Source organism: Papilio machaon, chromosome 28, assembly GCF_912999745.1.
Source record: "Papilio machaon chromosome 28, ilPapMach1.1, whole genome shotgun sequence".
NCBI lineage: Eukaryota > Metazoa > Arthropoda > Insecta > Lepidoptera > Papilionidae > Papilio > Papilio machaon.
In genome coordinates, this window is record NC_060013.1 from 3,807,035 (window position 1) to 3,832,310 (window position 25,276).

At 34.8% G+C, this 25,276-nt stretch overlaps 2 protein-coding genes across 4 annotated transcripts in view; one reads left to right on the top strand and one right to left on the bottom strand.

Annotated features, from left to right (window-relative positions):
• Positions 1-5,586: 5,586 nt before the first annotated feature.
• On the bottom strand, positions 5,587-16,335 carry LOC106714297 (serine/arginine repetitive matrix protein 1). Of its 3 annotated transcripts, XM_045684966.1 has the most exons (10): positions 16,235-16,335; positions 15,866-15,994; positions 11,956-12,056; positions 11,184-11,304; positions 10,637-10,729; positions 9,835-9,972; positions 8,956-9,070; positions 7,810-7,916; positions 6,775-6,901; positions 5,587-6,685 (listed from the first exon to the last, which is right to left on the bottom strand). In XM_045684966.1, the coding sequence occupies exons 3-10, from the start codon at positions 12,053-12,055 to the stop codon at positions 6,062-6,064; spliced, it is 1,425 nt and encodes a 474-aa protein (XP_045540922.1). In that variant the 5' UTR covers position 12,056; positions 15,866-15,994; positions 16,235-16,335; the 3' UTR covers positions 5,587-6,061. The 3 variants fall into 3 exon arrangements, with proteins under 3 accessions (XP_045540922.1, XP_045540923.1, XP_045540924.1); XM_045684967.1 differs by lacking the exon at positions 15,866-15,994; XM_045684968.1 differs by having other exon boundaries at positions 8,956-9,067; positions 15,866-16,335.
• Positions 16,336-17,146: 811 nt separating this feature from the next.
• The window catches only part of LOC106714298 (protein phosphatase 1 regulatory subunit 3C), a 32,387-nt gene continuing 24,257 nt past the window's right edge, over positions 17,147-25,276 (top strand). Inside the window, exon 1 of the mRNA XM_014507315.2 lies at positions 17,147-17,366. The gene's annotated coding sequence lies outside the window, so the exon portion shown is untranslated. The remainder of the gene's footprint in view (positions 17,367-25,276) is intronic.

The following is a 25,276-nucleotide window of genomic DNA, read 5'->3' on the forward strand; positions in this document are numbered from 1 at the left end:
CAGTTAAAACCTATAGCAATTGATACTTTGTTTTAATTCATGTATTAAACGAATTGTGATGTAATTTCTAAAATGTTTCCGGAGGTTATATACTTTTTCTCAAATAACTATCTATATTTTACGATTTTTCTTCAATCTATCTCACAATTTATATGAAATTAGCTTTTACCCGCGACTTCGTCCGCGTGGAATAAAAAAAATGCACACAAGATAAAAAAGGTTCCTATGTCCGTCTCCTAGTTCTAATCTACCTCCCCATCAATTTTCAGCTAAATCAGTTCCACCGTTCTTGAGTTATAAATAGTGTAACTAACACGACTTTCTTTTATACCTATATATAGATTATTAAATGACAGCCTTCTATATAAAGTTCGTTTGCAACATATATAGGCCGACAAAATTATCTGACCCGGTATAAGTCAAACTAAATAACGCACAAATGCTTCCCTGTCAACGTCAAAAAAATTGTCATGAAATTATTTTCGTACTCTAGCTATTTTTTTCTATTATGTTATTTGCTTTGAATATGTAATCTTACTAATATTATAAATGCGAACATTTAGATGTAAGTTTCTTTGAAGGTATCTCCATCTTGATGAAATTTGTCACAGATGTAAAACATAGCCTGGAAAAACACACAGGTTCCTTATAAAGTTTTTGATGTGAAACATCTATAGGATCACTTGTAAACCGAATTGTTAGCGTGGCGACGCTTGCCGTGGCGACGAGTCGCCACGCTATACTGAGGTATACATATATATATATATATTATGTGTAGTAGAGTGTACGGTGTGGCGACGGGTCGCCACGTTATACATATATATATATATGTATATATTTTATTTTAATAATATTATCTTTTATGCATATTGTACACACACGATGTTTCACATCTGCTAGGCGTCCCATGACGGCTCACATTTTTTTTTTAGTCGCGCGGAAAAATTCGCGGGCGACAGCTAGTTTTTACATATTTCCTAACTGAACTAACTATTATAGCAGCACTTTTCTTATTGGGTCCAGATAACCTTGTTTGACTATACAAAGATCTTGTGACACTTTGACATTGACCGTAGTAAGTGAGCTGTCATAATTTAGTTTGACATGTCCTCCGGGTCAGTTAACTTTGTCATACTTCTTTAACAAACGTTTAATGATAATTAAGGGATTTCTTCCAGTTAATCCTTAGCATTGAATTAACTATGAGAAAACTACGCTAAGAAACTTCTTTAATGATTACTTAGCGAGTATGAGAGCAGATTTAAGTCATGTTTACAAAATTTAGGTATTCATTTGTAACAAGGTTAGTTTTTAAGCGTTTACGTATTACTTGTGTTCGTATTTGATAATGATATTGTTATTATTTTGAATTGTAAGTTGTGTATTTTTTTAATAAATATTATGTAATTTTGATTAATTTGTTTTTTTTTATACAATCTTTCGCCTGCGACTTCATCCGCGTGGAATTTAAAAAAGTTTATAGTCTATGCGTTCTTCTAGATTGTTTTACATTTTTACCGGTTATCTCAAAAAAGGGATGTTTTCAAACTTCAATAAATTATATTCATTCAAAAAAATCTATAGGTAAAAATGACACTATATAAGTCTAAAATTGTGTCATAATTGCAAACGAAAACACCAAGCAATTTACTTCTAAACCATGGATGGTGAATCAATGGCACAGCGAGCATTTTAGGCACATCACTGATTATAAAGTGCACTTCGAAAGCGTACACATTGTATGGATTTCTCCAAGAAATGTTCTCAAGATAACTAATATTATAAATGTGAACTTTTGAATGTATGGATGGATGTTTCTTATAAGATGTCTGCCGAACGACTCAACAGATCTTGATGAAATTAGGCACAGATGTAGAACATAGTCTGGAACACATAGGCTATTTTACTTCGCGAGGACGAAGTCGCGGGGGTCAACTTGTTAATCATAAAATTAAAATTATGTAGAAAAATGACACTGATACGAAAAGGTTCACAACCCCTGTCTTACATAGGGTTGCCAGGTCGCCTACTAGCCGGACAGACCAGCCAGTTTGGCCGGACATTTGGGTAGAAAGGTCGAACAACCTGTATTATTTAGAACTTTATCTCAGTATTAATAGGTGCACTCTCGTTTGGGAAATGTAAAAAGCCGGACAGCCGTTTATTTTGGCCGGACACGCAATCAAAAAGCCTACCTATGTCCGGCTTTATCCGGACGCCTGGCAACGTTAGTGCTACACTTACTTGAGTGAAATGAAATAAATAATGGGGAAAATGATAGTTTTATTTCTATAAATAACATTTATTTTCTTTACACATTATAAAGCAGCCTTCAACTACATTTCAGTTGAATTTCCACTCACTATAATTAAAAATATCAACTATAAATTAAATTACACATTTGAGCTTCGGTTCATACTTTTTTTGTTTATTTAAAAACAAGTCAAAAATATCTTTTAAGTGTTAAACATATTTTCAAAAAAATCAATTTAAAATTAAAAAAAAACTATTTCATTACAACTATGAAAAAAATAATTATAATTAACGATAAGAAGTGGAAATATCCTCTTCCTGTGCGTCCCTTCCTCTGTCAAATAAAGGTAGACAACACCTAAACAGGCAACTTTGCTATTTTGGTGACTTCAAGTGACAGCTTTGTATTTTTAAAACCAATTTAAGAAAAAAAAAATAGCAACCAAACTTTGTAACCTCAAAGTATTTTAGAAAGAATAAAAATATACATTTTTACAAATTTAATCAAAGAACCAAACAACAAATCGAACCGAAGCCCATTTCTATTTACGCAAGATCTTTTCACTTAAACATCAATGGCTCCTATAAATAAGGGTGAATGTACAAATTGACAACTTTACAGAAGAGACTCTCAAAGTTTCAACCATATAGGAAAACTAGCTGTCGCCCGCGACTCCGTCCGCGCGCAGTTAAAAAAAAAAATGAAAAATAGATGTTGTCCGATTCTCAAACCTACTGAATATGCTCACAAAATTTCATGAGAATCGGTCAAGCCGTTTCGGAGGAGTACGGGAACGAAAACTGTGACACGAGAATTTTATATATTAGATAGACCGCATACGCCATTTTTACTGCAGCAAAAAATAACGTTTACATCTGTAAATGTGTATTTATATTTAGTGCATGTTAACTAAACTAAGAGCTAACTTTTAATATAAAAAAGGTAAAAATAATCAATTTTCTACTTTAGCCCTTATATATAGGACCCATCGATATTATAAAATATATAATAATACTTGATTATTGTACATATATATTTCTAAATATAAAAGTACAACACAACCACTGTAACATGGTATGTATTAAATTAAAAACTACATCCTATATAAATAATATATTTTACATAATTAAAAAAAAAAAATATCGTCGACGTAAAAAAAAACTAGTTTTTAGAATAAATATTTTCAACTATTATTTAATTTGTTCGTTTTTCTTTCCAAACAAACATACATACAATTAAAAAAATCTCATATAATCTATAGTCTAAGATAAAACTAAATGTTCCAATTCCTAAAATAGAATAGAGTAATGTTCACTCAGAGTTCTTTACTAAGAACAGATTTCTTTACATCTCCCTATCCATCCAACTCTGTAAATCCACCAGGACGATCTCCGGATTAATTTAATAGTTATCAACCCTTACTTATCACCCATTCATCTCTTCTCCGGACTTCACTTACCGATTACTTCACATACCTTTCCATATTGATTAAAATTGTGGTTTTCATTTCTTAAAACTAACGAGCAACTAATTTAAATTATATATCTACAGATCATTTATTATTTGTTCTAAAATTCATCGTTAAACTTTTAAATTGTCCATTTTATGCAAAAAAAAAACTATTATGCACATGCTAAGTGACAGTACTAATCTACACTTGCAATTTATGTATGAAAAGACATCTATATATATAAAAGAAAGTCGTGTTAGTTACACTATTTATAACTCAAGAACGGTTGAATCGATTTGACTGAAAATTGGTGGGCAGGTAGCTTAGAACCAGGAAACGGACATAAAATAATTTAAAAAATAGAAAACGTTCTATTTTTTATTCCGCGCGGACGGAGTCGCGGGTAAAAGCTAGTAGTAAGATATATAAATGTATCTAAGAAAAATAACCTATCGCTTCTAATATTTCATTTACCTTTATTATGTACACGCACTTTATATTAAGGAAACCTCAATCAAGTTCTGTCCATATATCAACACCCCCATCGAATAATCCTATAATGCACTCTTAAGGGTTTTCGCTTTTCCGTCGAATTCCGCATCTAAAGGTCCCATTACACGTGATTTTTTTTATATTTTTCTTAATGTTAATTACTGAGATTGACGGATCATTATTGAAACAGATTTTTTTTTATTTCCGGTATCATTTTTCCTTCATGGCACAGAATACGTCCGGAATATATGAATGAAAATTAAATACAATGAAGCTATAAAAATTAAGCTTTGTTTTGGTATCTAAAAGATTCTTGTACAATAATTATTGATGAAGTTATTAAAGAAATATGATTTTTTTGCTTCGCCTGAAAATTTTTTCCTATTACGGGGTTATTTGTTGGGGGCGTCGATATATAAAGATTTATTTTTTTACCAACTTGTAGTAGCTGTAAAAAAATCTTCATCAAACCTATCCATAACATACATTTGTATGGATATCTGACAGTATATTATGCTCAATTCCCTCGGGATCTAAAGACTGGAGTATTTTTTAGTTTGAAATCTAATCAACGGTCGAATTTTCAAATATAATTTTGTATTTTAAATGATAACACTGAAGGAATTTATCCAAATTAAAAGCCTAAAGCTTATTTCTTATCAATTTTGTGCTCCGTATAAGGTATTTATACGTCATATATCTACTAGCTTTTACCCGCGACTCCGTCCGCGCGGAATAAAAAAAAATGCACACAAGATAAAAAAGTTCCTATGTCCGTCTCCTAGTTCTAAGCTACCTCCACATCAATTTTCAACTAAATCAGTTCGACCGATCTTGAGTTATAAATAGTGTAACTAACACGACTTTCTTTTATATATATAGATAGATGTTGCTAAGTAAGAGTTCGCAAAAGCTAAAGTAGAGTATATACAAAGATAATTGCTTTACGACTCATTTAATAAACACTTAAACAGTCCCCGAGTAATTTAATTAGTAAGAAAACTCCACTAAGGTATTGATTAATTTATCTGAGTATGGAAGCAATTCTATACTAAACTATGTGACCATTAAACGACTTGAGATTAATTTACATAGGAATCCTTAATTATGCTTTAAAATTACTAAAAAAATTAAACTGACCTTCAGTTCAGTATTTAGAAATGTCTTGATTTGTACACTTTATTGCACTTTTAGTGTTATATTAGGAATACACTAACTGTCTGTTGTAATTAGTTACAAATGATAGCCTGAATGTAGTAAACAAAGAATTCATCATCAGGTCACTATACGTTCCCACTGAGGTGCTTTAAGTCTACCCTAAGTTAGATATGACTATGTCATAGTCAACCATAGCCCAGTGCGTGTTGACTTCACACATATCATTGAATTTCTTCTCAGATATGTGCAGCATCACGATGTTTTCCTTCACAGTAAGAACGTCGGATAAATGTACAGGATTAAAACCCAAGACATGTAGATTACAAGTACTTAACCACTGAGCCATCAACACTCAACTAATATAATCTAAAGATTATTTTACAGTTTTATTACACTATCGGGTATTTCTCGGTGATTGTACGCACACTATCTTATAAAATCCACAAAATTACAACAATAAAGATGTTTAATATAGTTTTTTTATATTTTTCATAAACCTACTAAATAGAAAAGCAATGTATAACCACATTCAGGCCATTAATTTGCAACGGAAAGTAGGTAGACCGTTGAATATATGCCACAAACACTATTCACTAAAACACTACACTAAATCCATGTCCGTTAGCTCTGACAGAGCTTTAAGCGGAGCCCCCAGCGGCATGATGTGCCAGATCAACAGCCAGCACAGCCGCGGGGGCGGCGCGCCCTCAGCTGCGCCGGTGACGACCACCGCGACGTCGGCGCTCCCGTCTCCCCACTGGGACTTCGCCCTCCGCCCATCTCTCGTATGCCTGCTCGCGCTTCAACCACTCCTGATATTTATACCACCATTCCTCCCATTTCACATAATCTGGTAATGATAGACCGCGTAAATAACCCCGTCTCTTGTAATGTTCATATCGTACTCTGACGTCATCCCAGGCGGGCAATCCAGCGGGGGCTTCCAGTGCGGTAGGGTAACTGCCTACAGGGGCTACGGGTGCTGCGGGGGCGGGGGAGGGCGAGCGTGCGCCCTCTATACGCACATGTAGAGTAGCTTCTCTCCTTGTTATCCTCATGTTTTCTAAGCGAGCTGATCTATCTAGGGACCATTGCGCCATCTTGCCGAAACGTTCCGACAAGGTCAACCGTTGTGGTGCAGGAGATGCGCTCCTTTCAGACTCCGAATCTGAGGAGGAATCAGCTAAGGCCGCTGCGATGGCCGAGGGGGAGACTCCGCCCTCGCGTGCCGGACGATCAGGTCGCTCGGGGCGCTCCGGACGCGGTCTCCGGCGTTCTCCCTCACGTTTTATACCCACCACGTCCATTTGTGTGCGCTGCCATTCCAATACCTGCAAAAAAAAAACATCAAAAACACAATTTATCATGAGTATGAAATTAACTAATTGTGTGTCATCTAGTGTGTCATGTAGTGTCATACCTTCTCCTCTCTAGTCCTTTTGCTGGCCTCCCTCGCCTTCAGCAGTTCCCGTGTGGGCTGTACAGCTCGTGGGGCGCTCGCAACAGGCGCGGGGCGCTTCGCCACCGGACGCGGTGGTGACTTCGACCTGTATACATATTATGATAAATGAACACATTTTTTATCTGTACTTACCATTAAAAAAAACTTAGTATTTCAAATATATTTGAGACTTTAGCCTCCGGTGAAGATTTTTGACAAATCATGTATATTAAAACATTATGATAGTTACGTAGACTTGAGAAATATGTTCTTTATCAATAAATAATGAAGTACTAATACAGAAAGTATTGTTGTGATCAAAGCTGGGCATTAACTCGTTAATCCGTTAATCGTTAATTAACAAAGTTAACATTTTGCTTAACGGATTAACTTTTAAGTTAACATCAAAAAGTGTTAACGCTTTTGTTAACTTCCGTTAATCGTTACATTAAAAACTTGTAGAAGTGCTGTCATTTAGTTTAAATTACGCGGCACGCCACGCTCGTAAGTTCAGCTATGTCGTGCGACTGTCGGCGACTCGAATGGTGAACGAACGAGTTGATAATTGATAATTTGCCAACTCTACAAGCTTCGAGTCTTAATACTGGAATATCGGCGTGACCATCTTATAAAAATATCTCACTGTTGAAATTAATTAAATAACTCTTGTAAATACATTCTTACAATCGATTAATTGATTAAAACTTCATTTATTGTAATTTTTAGATTAATTTACAAACGATTACTAAATTCAAACACCTTATTGTAAGTCTCATGAGGGTATAAATAAGAATGTTCCGGCGGCACAGAGCCAGTCTCAGTACGACCGCCGGAGTGTTCAGAGATCTTTAATGAGGCAAAAACTCTGCTGAGAAATATAAGGATATTCATCAAAGACTGCGTTTCATTTAAGGATGAGCGATGCTAAAAATGATGTTAATGGTGCTACCACCACTGACGTTGTGTGTTTCTCAAACACTTCGGGCGGTGCTCATCCTACAGGAAGGTACATACCCCGGCTTCACAGGTTTCGTTGGTGGTGCTGTCTTCTTGTTCTTAGCCGAGCACACGGAGCAGGATTCATCTGAACAGCTGCTCACAGATGATCCTGACGGTGATGACTGGAAAGTAACATTTATTATTATCTATATATAAAAGAAAGTCGTGTTAGTTACACTATTTATAACTCAAGATAGGTCGAACTGATTTAGCTGAAAATTGATGGGGAGGTAGCTTAGAACTAGGAAACGGACATAGGATAATTTTTACCCCGTTTTCTATTTTTCATTCCGCACGGACGGAGTCGCGGTTAAAAGCTAGTTTATATATATAAAAGAAAGTCGTGTTAGTTACACTATTTATAACTCAAGATAGGTCGAACTGATTTAGCTGAAAATTGATGGGGAGGTAGCTTAGAACTAGGAAACGGACATAGGATAATTTTTACCCCGTTTTCTATTTTTCATTCCGCACGGACGGAGTCGCGGTTAAAAGCTAGTTTATATATATAAAAGAAAGTCGTGTTAGTTACACTATTTATAACTCAAGAACGGCTGAATCGATTTAACTGAAAATTGGTGGGCAGGTAGCTTAGAACCAGGAAACGGACATAGGATAATTTTTACCCCGTTTTCTATTTTTCATTCCGCGCGGACGGAGTCGCGGGTAAAAGCTAGTAATATTATAAATGTGAATGTTTGGATGTATGTTTGTTAGAAGTTATCTCCGGAATGTATCAACAGATCTTGATGAAATTTTGTCACATATGTAGAACATAGTCTGGAAGAAGACATAGACTACTTATGTTTTTTTTATTCCTCGCGTACGAACTTAGTATAATATAAGGAAAGATTTGATTGTTTGTTTTTTTGCATTGAATAGACATCAAACTGATGTACAGATTTGAAAAATTCTATAAACGTTGGGAAGCTACAATATCACTGAGTAACACAAGCTATATTTAATCTAGTCTAGACCTGCATAACTGAAAAATATTATATTTTTATATATTTTGTGTCTTTCTAGTTAAATTTTATATTAACAATATCAAATTAAATTAATCAATTTCCTATGAAGTTTTCAATTTATCTTAGAAAACGTAACAAATTTTATTTTGGCTGCAACAAAGTTTTTTAGATATGAGAGACTTTGTAAACATACCTTTCTAGGGTCAGGAGGAGAAGGTGGTCTAGCACCGCGAGGAGGCGGGGGCGGAGGCCTAGGTCTGCGGCGAGGACTCACTCGACGTCGGGGACTCCGCATCGGACTGCGTCTGCTGTCATTAAATTTATCTTTTGTAATCTTTGAATATATTTTTTTGAAATAGAAAACAACCTTTCTGAGCTAATAACTTTTTTTTTTTAATTAGATTGTTAAAACTAATATAGTTATAAATTCATCCGATAAAAGTCCTCATCATGAAAAGGAAATGTATGGAAAAATATTTGTTCTAATTAAATTAAAAAAAAGATCTTAACAGACAGAGAAACGGACGGACAACAAAGTGATCCTGAGAGTTCTATTATTTCATTTCGAGGTACAGAATCCTAAAAACGCAAAGTACTTGAAAATCGACACACATTTTAATAAAAATACTTAAAAAAAATTTCAACATGGACTCAACCCAGGAGAGTTGGGAGAGATTACGGGGACTTCCATTCACCCTGTTCCTGGCACACCTCTATCACACATATTTTTTTATATTACAAGGTGACAAACTAGCAAGCGGCCACATAAATTCGCTGAAATGGCGAAGCGACCGCTGCTCATAGACATTCGCAATTGCAGATACGTTGCCTACCCTCAATCGACGAAGGAGACGCACAAAAAGAGAATATTTAACCTTCCTATGCATCTCCTCCATTAAATCCACATCCCCTTCCTATCCATTCCTTATAAGAAAAAGGTGGGAAGGGAAGGAGGACTAAAATGAGTCCTCCATCAGCACACTCATCAGACTGTACTTGTAATTACTTCAACTTGACGTCAGTCTTCTGTGTGATTGTGGTATTTCACTGAGCGAGGACAATTGGGTGTTACCTGACAGGGCTCCGTCTCGGTGATCTGCGGGGGCTCCGGCGAGGTGTGCGCGAGCGGGACTTGCGGGGGCTGCGCCGAGGTGTACGGGAGCGCCTCGATATAGGAGACCTGGAGCGACGACTACCAGGTATTGGTGATCTAATAGATTTAGTAAAAGATATTAAGCTAGTTTAATACATTGCACCCTTAGTAGTTGTGAAGAGCGTCTGTGGCTTAGAAGTTAAGCACTTGACTTGCAATCTGCAGCTCCTGGGTTCGAATCCCGTCATGTACCAATGTGTTTTTCGATTTAAATATGTACATTTATCCGATGTTTGTACTTTGAAGGATAACATCGATAGCATCACGATGCTGCACATATGTGTGAATTCTCGGAATAAAAAAACGGCGTTACATCTCCCGAAACGGCGAAGGAACGGAAGAACTCTGAGGGTAGTGTCACAAAAGGCTTTATAAGGAAGTATGTGCTGCTGCTCGGGGCAGTCTCTTTCCATCGGTCATTACAGAACGTCTGACATTTTAGTTTATCAAAATGCTAATTGAGTTTATTTTATTGTTAGGTCTATTTAGATGTAGAGTTAGACTTTTTTTAAATACTTTTTAGCCAACTTCAAAAGGAAAGAGGTTATCAATTCGATTGTACTTTTTTTACGTGTTACCGCGAAGCTGTGATTTTGATAAAAATTATTTTAATCGAAAGGAAGTGCTTGCAGATGGGTCCCATTTTTTTGATTTTTTGAATTTCAATATAATAGTACACTGTGCAAACAAAGTCGCGGACAAATGCTAGTACATTATATACCTGGAACGTCGTGGTGGAGGAGAGCGGGAGCGGCGCGGTGATACGGAGCCCGAGCCGTCTAGATACAACTGCTTGTAGCCTGTATGTCGCCATCTGATAACAAAATATTTATAAATAACCAATATCATCAATAACAACTACATTTAACCTGCAAACGAAATAAAAAACCATAAATAAATTGCACTTTTTATACCAAACCACCACTGAGGGGCTCAGCGCCTACCCTAAGTTAGAGGACTAGGACATAGTCAACTATAGTCAAGTGCGAGTTGACTTCACACATATCATTGAATTTCTTCTCAGATATGTGCAGCATCACGATGTTTTCCTTCATCGTAAGAATGTCGGATAAATGTACATATGTAAATCAAAAAACAGTTTGGTACATGTCGGGATTCGAACACAGGACCTGCAAATTGCAAGTCAAGTACTTAACACCTGAGCCACCGACGCTCTATGTATATATGAGCTGATCTACAGGTCATAGGCTACCTATTTTTAAGAATATACATACATTTTAATTAATTTTGTTTATTTATTTACAAACCTATTAGGATCCTTCTCTTCAACTTCCAGAAGTTTCCTGTCCCAGCTGCCGGGCGAGGCCTGGCGTGCCCGTTTCATCACATTGTCGATTTCTTTACGTCTACCCGCCGGATTTGATGGATCTATTGAAAAAGAAAACAACTTGTTTCATAACCTCCTTTCTTTTTGAAGTCTGCCAAAAATATATTTTTATTAGATTAGCATAACCTGGCACAAAACTTAAATTAAAAATGTTATATTTAGAGCACAAATCTTTGGCATCCTCGGAACATTCTACAATTTTTAAAACCTTTCTAGTAGTTTAGGCCTAAGGAAATAAATAGGTAATGTATATTAATTTAATAATATAGTAATTCCTAATAATAAGTAATTTGTTATTGTATTATAAGTTTAAAAATTATATGTAACAACGCCTAGAAAAGGCAAAAATGTTCAAATAAATAAATAAATAAGTTTTGGAACAAGTAAAGGACAAAAAAAAACATTAAAGAAGTTTTCAGATATCTTGACAACTATTTACTTCTCACGAGGCTCAGCACAGAACACAATGTCATATTGGGACATAGTGTGATACGGGCACTGCGTAGAACCCCAATGATTATGGACCGCCAAGATATTTGAAAAGAAATATACTTAGAATTGCATAAAAATATCTAAATAAAGTTTAACTCCACAAATAACTATGAAATCCTAATTATTTCATTTATTTTACAACTAATAAACCCTCTACAAATTATAAGGACTAACAATAAAATACTAATGCTGTTACATACCTGTCATCCGTGAGTGTTGCGGATTGCGGTCCATATGTAGCCTGTTCTTGGAGGCGGCTTCCGCTGCCCGCGACACCGATCCATTACGTCGGGAAGACATCCTGTAGAAATAAACACATTATAACAGTATTACTTAGAACAGGGATCCTTAAACTATTTTGGACAAGTGACCCCCCACAACCAAATTACCTACTTTTAAGATCAATTATTCATTCTGACTTAAGACAATAGAAGAAGACAGAGTGAGAATTAGCAATACTTTAAGTTCGACCACTTTGGGAATCCCTGACTTAGAGGATGTTTGTATAAATTCAGATATGCTGTGATGAATTACGTAAATAAGTAATAATAATGGATTAAAGTAATGAGTGACCTTGACAAGGATCTAGGAAGATTTTCATATGCCACAATCATGGCACACCAATCTCACTTAAACATACTGCACTTGCATATTCATCATTATATATATACATGCAGTTGCCTGTGACTTTGTCTCCATGGAATTAAAAAAATCTATTAATAAACATAGCCTATGTTGTCTCAGTGTTTTTTAAAACACTTATATCAATGTTGACAACACCTGAACTATAAAATAACAGCTTTTCGTGTGGCTTCCTCTTATAATAAAAAAAAAACTTGATTAAACTTAATTAACCTGTTTTCTTCTGGACAGTGTTCTTCATCTATGGCATATTAGCAAATTTCATGCAATACTAGCTGTCGCCCGCGACTATTTATGCTCGGAATTAAAATAAAACATAATAAGTAACCTATGTGTTCTTCCAGACTATATTCTACATCAATGCTAAATTACATCAAGATCTATTGAGGTATTCTGGAGATAACTTCAAACATCCATCAAAACATTTGCATTTATAATATAAGTATGATAAGAGTTGTATAAAAAACAGTTATATCCATATTTTGAGCTTAAATAAAATAAATGTACAGTCAAAACCGTTTATGGCGACATCGTTTAGAACAACATACCGGTTAAATTGACCAAAATCAAAGGTCCTGGCTGAATGTTATATACATATCTTTCCTATTAATACCTGTCACCGGTTGTTACAACTATCGGTTTTTACAACTCAATATGAGTAGTCCCTTCGATGTCGTTATAACAGATTTTGACTGTAAATGTTAACTTATTTGGGCCAAAAAAAGACACTATCACGGTTAGTTCTCTCATAAAATATGTAAAATTTACATAGCTCTCGAAAACAAGACAGCTACAGCATGAAAGGGATTTTGTGAAACTTTATTGACATGGACAGTAGGGTGGGTCAAAAAAATCAACTATTTTTTTTTTTACAATTAATACGGAAAAATGGGTTACTAGGCACCTTAAAAAAATTCTCACCAAATATGAACTCTTAATTTTAATAGGAAGATCCTCCGCGTCGCAGTTTTTCATTTTTTTCTCAGTCCAATAGAAAAAAATTCATTCCTCATCATTAATTGGTCGTACAGAAAAATTTTTTTTAAGAATTTTGTAGGAAATTTAATGCTCTACAAAAAAGGTATCTTATGTTTTTTCCGTAAACCTCACCATTTCACTAATATTGAAGATTTAAGATTGATTATTTTAAGTCAAATGTCACTTTTGTTTATGAATTTTATAACTCGACAAGAAATGGCTATTATTGAATGGGCAATAGAAATTTTTGTAGCAAATTAACTGCTCTATAAAAATGGTATCTTATGTTTTGGCGATTAAATTAAGCGTTCAAAAGATATTCATCATCAAACTTTCATGTATACCGATTTTAAGAGTTTTTGATCAAATAATCGAAAAATTTCAATTTAATCTATCAGTTTTGAGAAAATTTCATTTTTTGTCTTTAATGTAAGTATTATTTGAATTTTGTTTTCAAAATTTTTATTCAATAATTCCAAACTTTTTATTTTTCATCATTAGAAATCACGATCATGTTGTTTTTTTATAACGTCTTCAAAACGTCTTAAAAAATTTTTCCACTACAGCTACACTGTATATTGTCCTTGGGAAAATTTCTTCTGTAGAGAATTTTTGTTTTGTATTCTATTTACTCTGTTTCCCTTGTGAACTAGCGCCACCTACATTTTTCATTTTTCTAGAGCATCGAAAAAACTACCCTACTTGCAACATAAATTTTTTTGAAAATAAATAGCTCAGTTGAAAATTGAAATAAAAAACTTTCTTATAACTAATTGGACATTTTTTTCTCTAAAACTGAAATCATAATATATTTATAATGAAAACTTTGCTTTTTTTATTGATAAATGATTAACTAAGCGATAAATAATGTACAATTTATTTTTTTAAATGTAGATAAAAATACTTACACATAAAAAAAAGCTTGAAAAACATTTTGAAGTTTCTCAGTTGATAAAAAAAAAATTTTTTCGTGTAAATTTTCTCAAAACTGATAGATTAAATTGAAATTTTTCGATTACAGTCAAAATCTGTTATAACGACATCGAAGGGACTACTCATATTGAGTCGTAAAAACCGATAGTTGTAACAACCGGTGACAGGTATTAATAGGAAAGATATGTAATAACATTCAGCCAGGACCTTTGATTTTGGTCAATTTAACCGGTATGTTGTTCTAAACGATGTCGCTATAAACGGTTTTGACTGTATTTAATCAAAAACTCTTAAAATCGGTATACATGAAAGTTTGATGATGAATATCTTTTGAACGCTTAATTTAATCGCCAAAACATAAGATACCATTTTTATAGAGCAGTTAATTTGCTACAAAAATTTCTATTGCCCATTCAATAATAGCCATTTCTTGTCGAGTTATAAAATTCATAAACAAAAGTGACATTTGACTTAAAATAATCAATCTTAAATCTTCAATATTAGTGAAATGGTGAGGTTTACGGAAAAAACATAAGATACCTTTTTTGTAGAGCATTAAATTTCCTACAAAATTCTTAAAAAAAATTTTTCTGTACGACCAATTAATGATGAGGAATGAATTTTTTTCTATTGGACTGAGAAAAAAATGAAAAACTGCGACGCGGAGGATCTTCCTATTAAAATTAAGAGTTCATATTTGGTGAGAATTTTTTTAAGGTGCCTAGTAACCCATTTTTCCGTATTAATTGTAAAAAAAAAAATAGTTGATTTTTTTGACCCACCCTAATGGACAGGGGTCGCTAGGGAGCTATCTTACTAATATTATAAATGCGAATGTTTAGATGGATAGATGTTTGTTTGAAGGTTTATTTAGAACGGCTCAACGGATCTTGATGAAATTTGGTACGGACATAGAACATATTCTGGAAGAATACATAGGCTATTTATTAGGATTTTTTAAATTTCCGCACAGATGGAGTTGCAGGCAACAACTAGTCTTAATATAGTTTAACTTATGTCCCCCAGGTCAGGTAACTTTATCAGTCTATGTTTTATGTTGTTTTGCTTAGCTTATTGACATATTATTTGATGTAAATCCCAATTGTAGAGGATTAAAAAAATCCTTTATAGATATCAAAGATCGAACTTGGAAATATCATCTTTATCAGAAAAACCATTAAGTTTAATGCAAACAGTTACCTAATTTACTATCTACTACTACAATTACACACTCAATACAAATTATGTAATTTCTCTGTCAGTCAATTACAATGAGGTTTTGTAATATATAATGCTTTTATTTATTTATTTACTTACCTTTATAATGTAACTCGTGTTAGATACATGATAATCGTAAAATCGATATTTTCATAACTCTTAACTTGATTTAAAGATATTTTGTCACCCGAACTTTTATTGTAATTATCAAATTTATAATAACTATTTGTATACGTAATTAGTAATAACTGTTAGTGTCCTACAATTCTATTTTTACTTTCACAAAATGGCTGCCGGGATTATCGATCGCCTACAACTCACCTGGAATAAAAAGCTTACCTTTAGGGCTCCGAGAGCGGTTTTTAAGGAGCGAGGGCTCCAAACGCGCGCGACGAGACGCGAGGGGCGAAGCCCCGAAGCAGACGCGGGCGTTGCCACGCGGCGGGGCTGACGATACGCCCGGCGCCGCTGCAAGACAACCGATACGCATAAGCATCACGAAACGCGGGCGCGGCGGATGCTGTGCGAAGTTTCGCTGTCGCGCGAAAGACGCTAGCGCGAAGCGTCTCGGCCTCCGGTCTCCGGGGCGGAGCGAGCGCGGAACAAGCAGATCACGGCTGCTGAACCTCCCATCCTTTGTCTCCTCCATCGGCTGAACATCAAACATACTAAATCCACCTTAATAAATCACAAAACAAAGTTACGAACCAGTAATAATATAACACGATAACTTTCACTGAAGTTTAGATATTCCCAGAAGATAACTTGATTTTCACTCCCGAGACACACCTTACACCTTTCTCGAAGCATCGGCCATTTTGTTTTGCAAAATGAAAACTTGACCTTTTCTTACGGGCGAGACGTTTTGCTGGATGTGATATTAAAAGTTTTTATTTTAAATTGGAATTTCTGTTTAATAACTTTTTCCAAATGAGATAGCGTCTTTTTATGAATAATAACGTAATGAAAAAAAATTAACTTAAGAAAATTCCTTTTTAAATCAATAAAAAAGTTTTCTGTAGAGCCCAAAATTTTCGCAATATCAAAACGCAATGCCATGATTACGTGACGTTTGCAATCCAGTGCTGCCATTAAATTAAATTACTATTTTGGTATAAAATTTCTGAGAGGAATTTAAAAATGATTCTTATGTGCCAAACAGAAGCTGAAAAGGGTAAGCTTTCGACATCTGCTAAAATTAATTACTAATAGATTAAATGAGCTGTGAATCAAGTTAACTAATTCGTTATACCCATACGTTTCGGGTAAACGACAAAAGTGAGTGACTAGAGATTTAACTTAAGGTACTAAATAAGATACTGAATTAAATGGCGCTTGTTAATAATATAAGATTTGGAAGTGCTGGAAAGGAAACAAATATATTTTTTGACATTTTTAAAAAGTAAAAGTCTTCATTTATTGGAGCTTGGTACGAAAAATTATTTATTGGTAGTTATTCCACGGAAGGGCTGTCCACATTAAAAACTAATAGTTGTTTGTTAAAAAAAAAACAGTGCAACAACATCTCTTGGGCGACGTGGGAGTGTCGCTTGCACTTAGAATCTTAAGTTAGTTTTATTTATTAAATGTTTATTTTATAGATATAATATATAAAACATAACATAGAACGAATTAAATATAAATAATTATATAAAATTATCAAATAATGGTACGATAATCGAATTAGAAAGTATTAACATAAGAATACATGAAATATTAAAAAAAAATTATAAACAAACTATAAATATAAAATAAACAGTGATTAATAACTCTATACATAATAATAAAAATACAGAACAATACACCAGCTTGGCGTCTGCAAGAATTCTTTGAACGGAAGGTAAGTTTGAAACTTTTTTTCTGAATAACACACAAGTTAATGATGTTCTGCCAATTTTTTTTTTTAATTTTTACTTTTTTGCCTTTCGCATAGTATTTACAACCATTTTTTTTACCTTCATGTATTCAATTTCTACATGTAATTTTGCTACGTTGAAGAAATGTTAAAGAAATGTATACTTTGAAATTTTTTCTTTTATTGTTGAAAAGTAGCCTCAGGATATAGCTAACTACCTAATTTTGAATATTTTACACCTCAAGAGCCAAAAGCTTAACTTCTTATAGTAGAAGTTTTGGAGTTGATTTTTTAATATATGAATGAAAAAAGTAGCTATAAATTGAAGCGACTGGACATATTTTAGATCGCTAGATCTTCTGTTTAAAATAATTTAGTTATTGATTTGACATGGCTATTAAGTAAACACAAGACGACCGAACCCAATAATCGATCTCGAGTACCATACCATACCATCGAGTTGGTCCAGCTTAGCATAGCCCGCATTCGCACGCGTTTTTACGGCCGCGTTAAAACTCAGCGTTAAGCGATGAACGCGTTAAAAAAGCGTCGCGTTTTAAAAGCGCTCCCGTATGAATGGATACACTTTGTTATATTTGAACGCGTTTTAAAAAAAAATTAATCGATCGCCCTCTACACGAAAGATCAGGTTTATGAATTTCTATTGTGATCTTCAGATCGGTAAAAATTAAAGGAAATTTATTAAAAAGGTTATTTCAAATATTCAGTCAAGTAAATATGGATAAATCAATTTAATGTATTTGAGGTATTTTTCAATACATTTACTTTGGAATATCCAAAACATGTTGTAGAGAATATTTATAAGATATTAAAATAACTAAAATTAGTCAACATCACGAATGTCCATAGCGTACGTGCCTTAATCGAAAAAAAAAACACACACAAATCATGCGCGCTCTTTCACGACATATTCCCGCCATATTTGATGACAGTTTTTGCCTTATTGAAAAATGTCTACACGAGAACCAATTTCTTTTATAATAATTCGTAGAAATACGAGAAAACATATTGCCTGATGATATTTGAGACTAGTAAACTCATGTCTGGATTTTAGAGCTATACAAGAGAAATAAGTGTGCCAGGACTGTGCCTGATTGAAATGCCAAATGTCTACACCTCGGGGATTCTTTTATCATAAAGTGGAAAGCGAGCAAACAGCCACCTGAATGCCCCGAATTAGCGAAGGGACCGCTGACCATAGACATCCGCAATGGCCTTTCAATCGACAGAAAAAGGGACGCACAAAAAGAGAATTTTTCCCTTCCCATGCTGTGACTAATCCGTCATATCCACATCCGCTTTCCTTTTTTTCAATGGGTGGGAACGGTAAGAGGAATAAAATTAGGCCTTCTGCACGCATACAAATCATAAGATAATTGATGTTTCTAAAGAAAAAAATGTTTATTGTGAGAAAACTATAAAAGATAGATATATGCTATCGCGGACTTTTATTTAGCACATTTAAAGAACTACAATTCTTTCATACATCATTTTTATGTAGGTCCTATAGTTTAGCCTACGTAAGCGCCTAAAGCAAAAATGTCCCTAATTTTCGCAACAAATTTTGAAGCTATATTCAAAATCTACTAGTTTTCTAGTTATTTAAAAAAAAAAAAAAAAAACGGGACCCATCTGCAAGCACTTCCTTTCGATTAAAATAATTTTTATCAAAATCCGACCACCAGGGGCGGAGATTCGCAGTAACACACATAAAAAAAACAGTCGAATTGACAACCTCCTTCTTTTTGAAGTCGGCTAAAAAGACTTCCACTTGACGCCTGTATTTTGTGTGGTCGTGGTTAGTGATGCAACGGATGTCTGTTTCCGTTTCCGCAAGTGCGGAAGTTCCGCTTGCTTTTCAACATCCGTTTCTGCTTCTGTTTCCGCAACTTTTATAACGGAGATAAAACGGAACTTTACGACGGCTGAGAGATCCAAATGCGCGGCGCGAGACGCGCAGTCCGTGCGCGGCCTTTCGGCACTTTTCGCATTTTGTTTGTTTACGTACTTTTTCGTGAATTTAAGCGCGTAATATTTTCTGCTGCTGTTTGAATCAATCAGTTTCTCTTGCTGGAGTAAACTGTCTAGTTGTTGTCCATATTATTTATTTATTTATTTATTTATTTATTTATTTATTTACAACACAATAAAAACCTAAAATAGAACTATGTCCCACAAAATTATATAACATAATTTGTCTGTGGGATCAAAAAAATTAATTTAAATTTAAATTGATATAAAATAATATAAAATTTGACAACTGGCAAAATGTGACCATTTCATACTTACTAGTTATTAAATGTACATTTGAATAAGTGATAACCATGTAATATATCATCATCGTTATTATCATCAGCTCACTATACATCCCCACTGAGGAGCTCGGAGCCTACCCCAAATTAGAGGTGACTAGGCCATAGTCAACCACGCTGGCCCAGAGCGGGTTGACTTCACACATATCATTAAATTTTTTCTCAGATATGTGCAGGCAGCATCACTATGTTTTCCTTCACCGTAGGAACGTCGGATAAATGTACATATCTAAATCGAAAAACACATTGGTACATAGCGGGATTCGAACCCAGGCCCTGCAGATTGCAAGTCAAGTGCCTAATAATTATATATTTTTCTAATCTAGATTTGGTGTTTTTGATACTTAACACATTCACTGTTTACAAAATAAAAAAAGGTAACAGCTGGGAGCCAAAACTTTTTATGGTGAATTTTTATTTAGTATATCTGGGAGTGTTTGAACATATAGATAAATTAATAATGATTTTTGTATTTGAGCGCTAGGGATCATCATTTTGAGCGCTAGGGATCATCACTTTGAGCGCTAGGGATCATCATTTTGAGCACTAGGGATCATCATTTTGAGCACTAGGGATGGCAATGGTTTAGTTCACTAATACTCGTATGTAGATATTTGTTCCACGATTGCATTTCTGTGTACTAATATGTTACAATATTTTGACAAAGTGAAGTTTTTCATCAAATTCCAGAATATTGAGTAAAACATGTAAAGATACTAATCAAAACCAGCTTTTATCTTCTCGGTTCAAGATCTTGTAACATTTCATACACACACACACATAAACATAAACGCGTACACACACATACAGGACATACATATATTTAAAAAATATACTACAAAGTGAACGGGCCCCTAGCTCAGATCCGAGGGGGAGGCGCCGCTACTAATAGCTCTGCCCACTCGGATCCGAGTGGTCAGCAGTGAATGTATTAATAAAGAAATATATTTGTCGTTTATCAACACGAGTGGTTTGGCGAACATTAATTTGTAAATAGTGTAATTTTGTTTCCTGAAAATAAATAAAAAAAAACGTATTTTAACTTATTGCAGCGCAGTAAAAATACATATATTGAAGGCTAAAGGACACCGATATCCAATGCCTTAATAAATTAAAAACGACTACAAACTGTTCTTACCAAAAAAAAAATTGTAAATATGTTTTTTTATTATTTACACTTCTGTTTCCGCTTCCGTTTCCGTTTCCGTTTCTGCTAAAATTTATTTTTGACATCTGTTTCCGTTTCTGGTTCCGGTAAGACACTTCCGTTGCATCACTAGTCGTGGTATTTCATCGGGCGAGGCCAATTCGTGCAACAGATGTTGTTGCTGGCGTCTACCACTGTTAAACGGGACGGGATTGCGTTCGTTTTACGATCCTTATATGTTGGCGTCTATATCCCGGTACGCCCCCTACACCTAAATGTGTTCTGCGCAGCTTGACTAGTATTTATTTGCCTACAATCGTGTTGGCCTTCATTCGGCAAGCATAAAATTGTCTGCGCAGCAACTCGTAATAAGTTAAGAGCGGCCAAGATATATGAAAAAATTTATATAAACACCTAGCTATGTTTTATCTAGCTTCGAGCTGCAAATATATAACATATAACATAAATCATCTTTATCACTGCATAATATTTGCATGTTTTCTCTGACCCTATGTTATCTTAGGGAAAATGTGACATCTCTAAAATAGTTCAAAGTAAATAACACATAAAAATGTTTACGTCTTTTATAAACTTTTCTTGACTTACAACCTTACTTATATCTTACTTCTTACTAATATTATAAACTAGCTTTTAACCGCGACTCCGTCCGCGCGGAATAAAAAAAATGCACACAAGATAAAAAAGTTCCTATGTCCGTCTCCTAGTTCTAAGTTACCTGCCCATCAATTTTCAGCTAAATCAGTTCGACCGTTCTTGAGTTATAAATAGTGTAACTAACACGACTTTCTTTTATATATATAGATAGATGTGAATGTTTGGATGTTTGTTAGAGAGTATCTCCAAAACGGTTAAACGGATCTCGCTGTAATTTGGCATAGATGTAAAACATAGTGTGGAAGAACACATAGAGTACTAAGTTAGTTTTTTTTTATTTCATCGCGGGCATTCACAGCTAGTAATATGAAAGACATGCGACATCTCCATGATCTGTGGACAGGTTTCGCCAGTTTGTTGCTAAGGACGACATGTTTTAAAAAGGGTTTTTTATTTACTTATACTGTTATCATGCTTCTAGATTTGACGTGTAGTAATCAAGTTTGTGCGTGTCGGAGGCCTAATTTTAGTACTCTTTCCCTTCCCACACTTTTCTTATTAGGAAAGGATGGGAAGGGGAATTGGATTTGACGAAGGAGGTGGATAGGAGAGGGATTTTCTTTCTGTGCGTCCAATTCTCCGTTGATTAAAGGTAGGCAACGTATCTGCAATTGCGGATGTCTATGGGCAACGGTCGCTTCGCTGTATCGGCGAATTCAGGTGGCCGTTTGCTCGTTTGCAACCTTTTGATATAAAAAAAATCAGTAGTGTATAAAATATTAATATTTCAGTTTTAAAGAGAATAAGAGTTGTTACTATCCAGCGTTCCAATCCAAACCCACCATCATCAGCTGATGCGTCCCTACTGATGGGCTCGAAGCCTACCCTAAGTTAGGGGCGATTAGGTCATAGTCAACCACAGCCCAGTGCGAGTTGACTTCACACATATCTTTGAATTTCTTCTCAGATATGTGCAGCATCACTGATGTTTTCCTTCACCGTAAGAACATAGGATAAATGTACATATATAAATCGAGAATCGAAAAACACATTGGTACATGGCGGGATTCGAACCCAGGACCTGCAGGTTGAAAGTATACTCCAGAACGGCTGCATGGATCTCGATAAAAATTGGCATATACGTAGAGCATATTCTGGAAGAACACAAAGGTTACTTATTAAGTTTTTTTTTAATTCCGCGTGGACGGAGTCGCGGGCAACAACTAGTCTTATTAATATTAGAAATGCGAATGTTTTGATAAATGAATGGATGTTTGTTAGAAGGTATCTCCGGAACGGCTGAACGGATCTTGATGAAATTTGCCATAAATGTTTATTTATTTATTATTTATTAAATTTTTTACAAACATAAGGTTATGCAAATAGGTTGAGCGTTGGAGCCTGTCATAGTATGAACTGTGTGACAAGCACCGGCGCCTTTCCTTTACAATGAACTTGAATTATTGGATTAGTGTTTTGTGCGTAGTGCGGTATGTTACATTTGTGTGTAACGTGTTGTGCGTGTAGAGTGTGTGTGTGTATGTGTGTGTGTGTGTGTGTGTGTGTGTGTGTGTGTGGTGTTATTGTGTGTCGTTGTGAATAATGTTTCGTATGTGTTCTTCTTATTATAATATTTTACTATAAGGCCAAAGTAAATTTTCGGTTTCTTCGTAATTTAGGTTTAGCAAAAACTTCGTAACAGCTCTTTTACACTTCTTAGTCGACAAGGAGTATATGTTGGCAGCCTTGTTAATGGTATTATAAAGTCGAGGTCCTAAGACAGAGTAGTGGTGATCAGCGACGCTAGTTCGATATTTTATGCATTTAAAGACGACGTTTTTTCTCCGTTTGTTAAGCACGGAATCTAAATATGGGATTGATTTGTGATGACGTAACACAGTTTGTAACACAAATAATTTCCTTACACTTAGTACATTCCAGGTTTTGTATAAAGTTGAACTTGAATAAGTGAAAGGCTTGCCCAGCATAATTTTTAGTATAGCCCTCTGTGCTCTTTCTAACGGAAGTAAGTTAGTTCTGTTTGCCCCACCCCATACTGAAACGCAATAGTTTAGCAACGATTGGGCTAAGGCAAAGTAAATGCATTTTAATAAGTTTGGTTCGACAGAAGATCTCAACCTTTTGAACGAGTACATGAGCTTTCTGATACGAGAAGCTGTATGAGATATGTGTTTTCGCCAATTTAATGTGCTATCAACTACAAGGCCTAAATATTTCGTATCCGAACATCTTTGAATAGATTTACATTGACAATTTAGATTCAGCGACGGTCGACAGGTATGTACCAAAATTTTGAAACTATTACTTCGAGGTTGAGATGACAAGCGAGAGCTGAAAGTTATGTATTTTGTCTTATCCAAGTTCAAAGTCAGTAAATTAGAAGAAAGCCATTGCGTAACGGTAGAAAGAGCATTTTCGGCATATAGATGTACAGATTCCCACGAATCGCCGTGAACGATTATAGCAGTATCATCTGCATAAGAAAATAGTTTAGAATTCGGCAGGTTTAGTAGACACAGACTATTTACATAGATCAGGAATAATGTTGGACCCAAAACGCTTCCTTGAGGGACACCAAAAGTAAGGTTCTCCACATCACTGACCAGATTTCCTAATTTGACACATTGTGATCGGTTTGTTAAATAGTCCTTGAAAATGTCCAGAGCTAGACCCCTGATTCCAATGCTTTCCATCTTGGACAAGAGAATCGGGATTGAAACCGAATCAAAAGCTTTAGACAGGTCTAAGAAAATACCTACAGTTTTGTTTTTATTGTCAATATTTTTAACTATTGTGTTGATTAGTTCAAGTGCTGCATCTTCTGTCGATTTGTTAGTCCGAAATCCAAATTGGTTATGAGCTAATATATTAAATTTATTTAAGAAGCTAACTAATCTTTTGTTAAGGATTTTTTCTAATATTTTAGATAAAATGGTAAGAATAGAAATCGGTCTATAGTTATTAACTAACCCAATTTCTCCACTTTTATAGATAGGATGTACTATTGCTTTTTTAAAAACGGTCGGAAAAATACCTCTAGAAATGCTGAGATTACACACATGTGTAATAGAAGGTATGAGAACGTGTCTGGCAGATTTAATCACCGAGGCCGGTATATTGCCCCAACCAACAGCACAGTTATCGCGAAGACCCATAATTATGTCATTCATCTCACGTTCATCAGTTTCAGTCAAATATAAGGAATTTACTTGTACTTCGGGGTTGTTGATTAGAGGACTCACCATAGATGCTTCAGTATCTATACCCATGGCTAAGTTTTTCCCAATATTGGCAAAAAATTCATTAATGGAGTTTACTGTGTTAGTAGTACCTGGGTGATTTAATAATTCGCATGAATTATTTATACGTTTGTTAAATCCCATAATGGACTTAATTATATCCCAAGTTGCTTTAGGGTTATTTTTGGCTTGTTGTAGTTTGTTGGTTTCATACTCGCATTTTAGTTTTTTCAAAAGGTTGTTGCAAAAATTACGGTATCTAGTATAAGTAAGTTTTTTAATCATATCGTGAGGATCTTTTTTGTACTTGGAACGCAATTTGTCTCGATTTCTTATACATCTGAGAAGGCCAGGAGTGATCCACGGTTTAAGTATTCTTTTTCTTTGTGGTACTTTAATATTTTTAGTATGCGAGTTCACAATATTTGAAATGATCGAAACCAGGAGTTCTGCAGCTTTGTTAGGATCTGTAGAATTTAAGACTGGGGTGAAGTTAGTGTTCAGTAGATCGTTTACTACATTCGGAAAGTCAATACGACG

What these genes read in the sequence shown, in the direction of transcription:
- LOC106714297 (XM_045684967.1), bottom strand. Translation starts at nt 12,055, where the DNA reads ATGTCTTCCCGACGTAATGGATCGGTGTCGCGGGCAGCGGAAGCCGCC. An exon ending in GCAACACTCACGGATGACAG is followed by an intron (nt 11,305 to 11,955) that starts GTATGTAACAGC and finishes CTTTTTCAATAG; the next exon opens with ATCCATCAAATCCGGCGGGT. An exon ending in CTCCTCCTGACCCTAGAAAG is followed by an intron (nt 7,917 to 8,955) that starts GTATGTTTACAA and finishes GTTACTTTCCAG; the next exon opens with TCATCACCGTCAGGATCATC.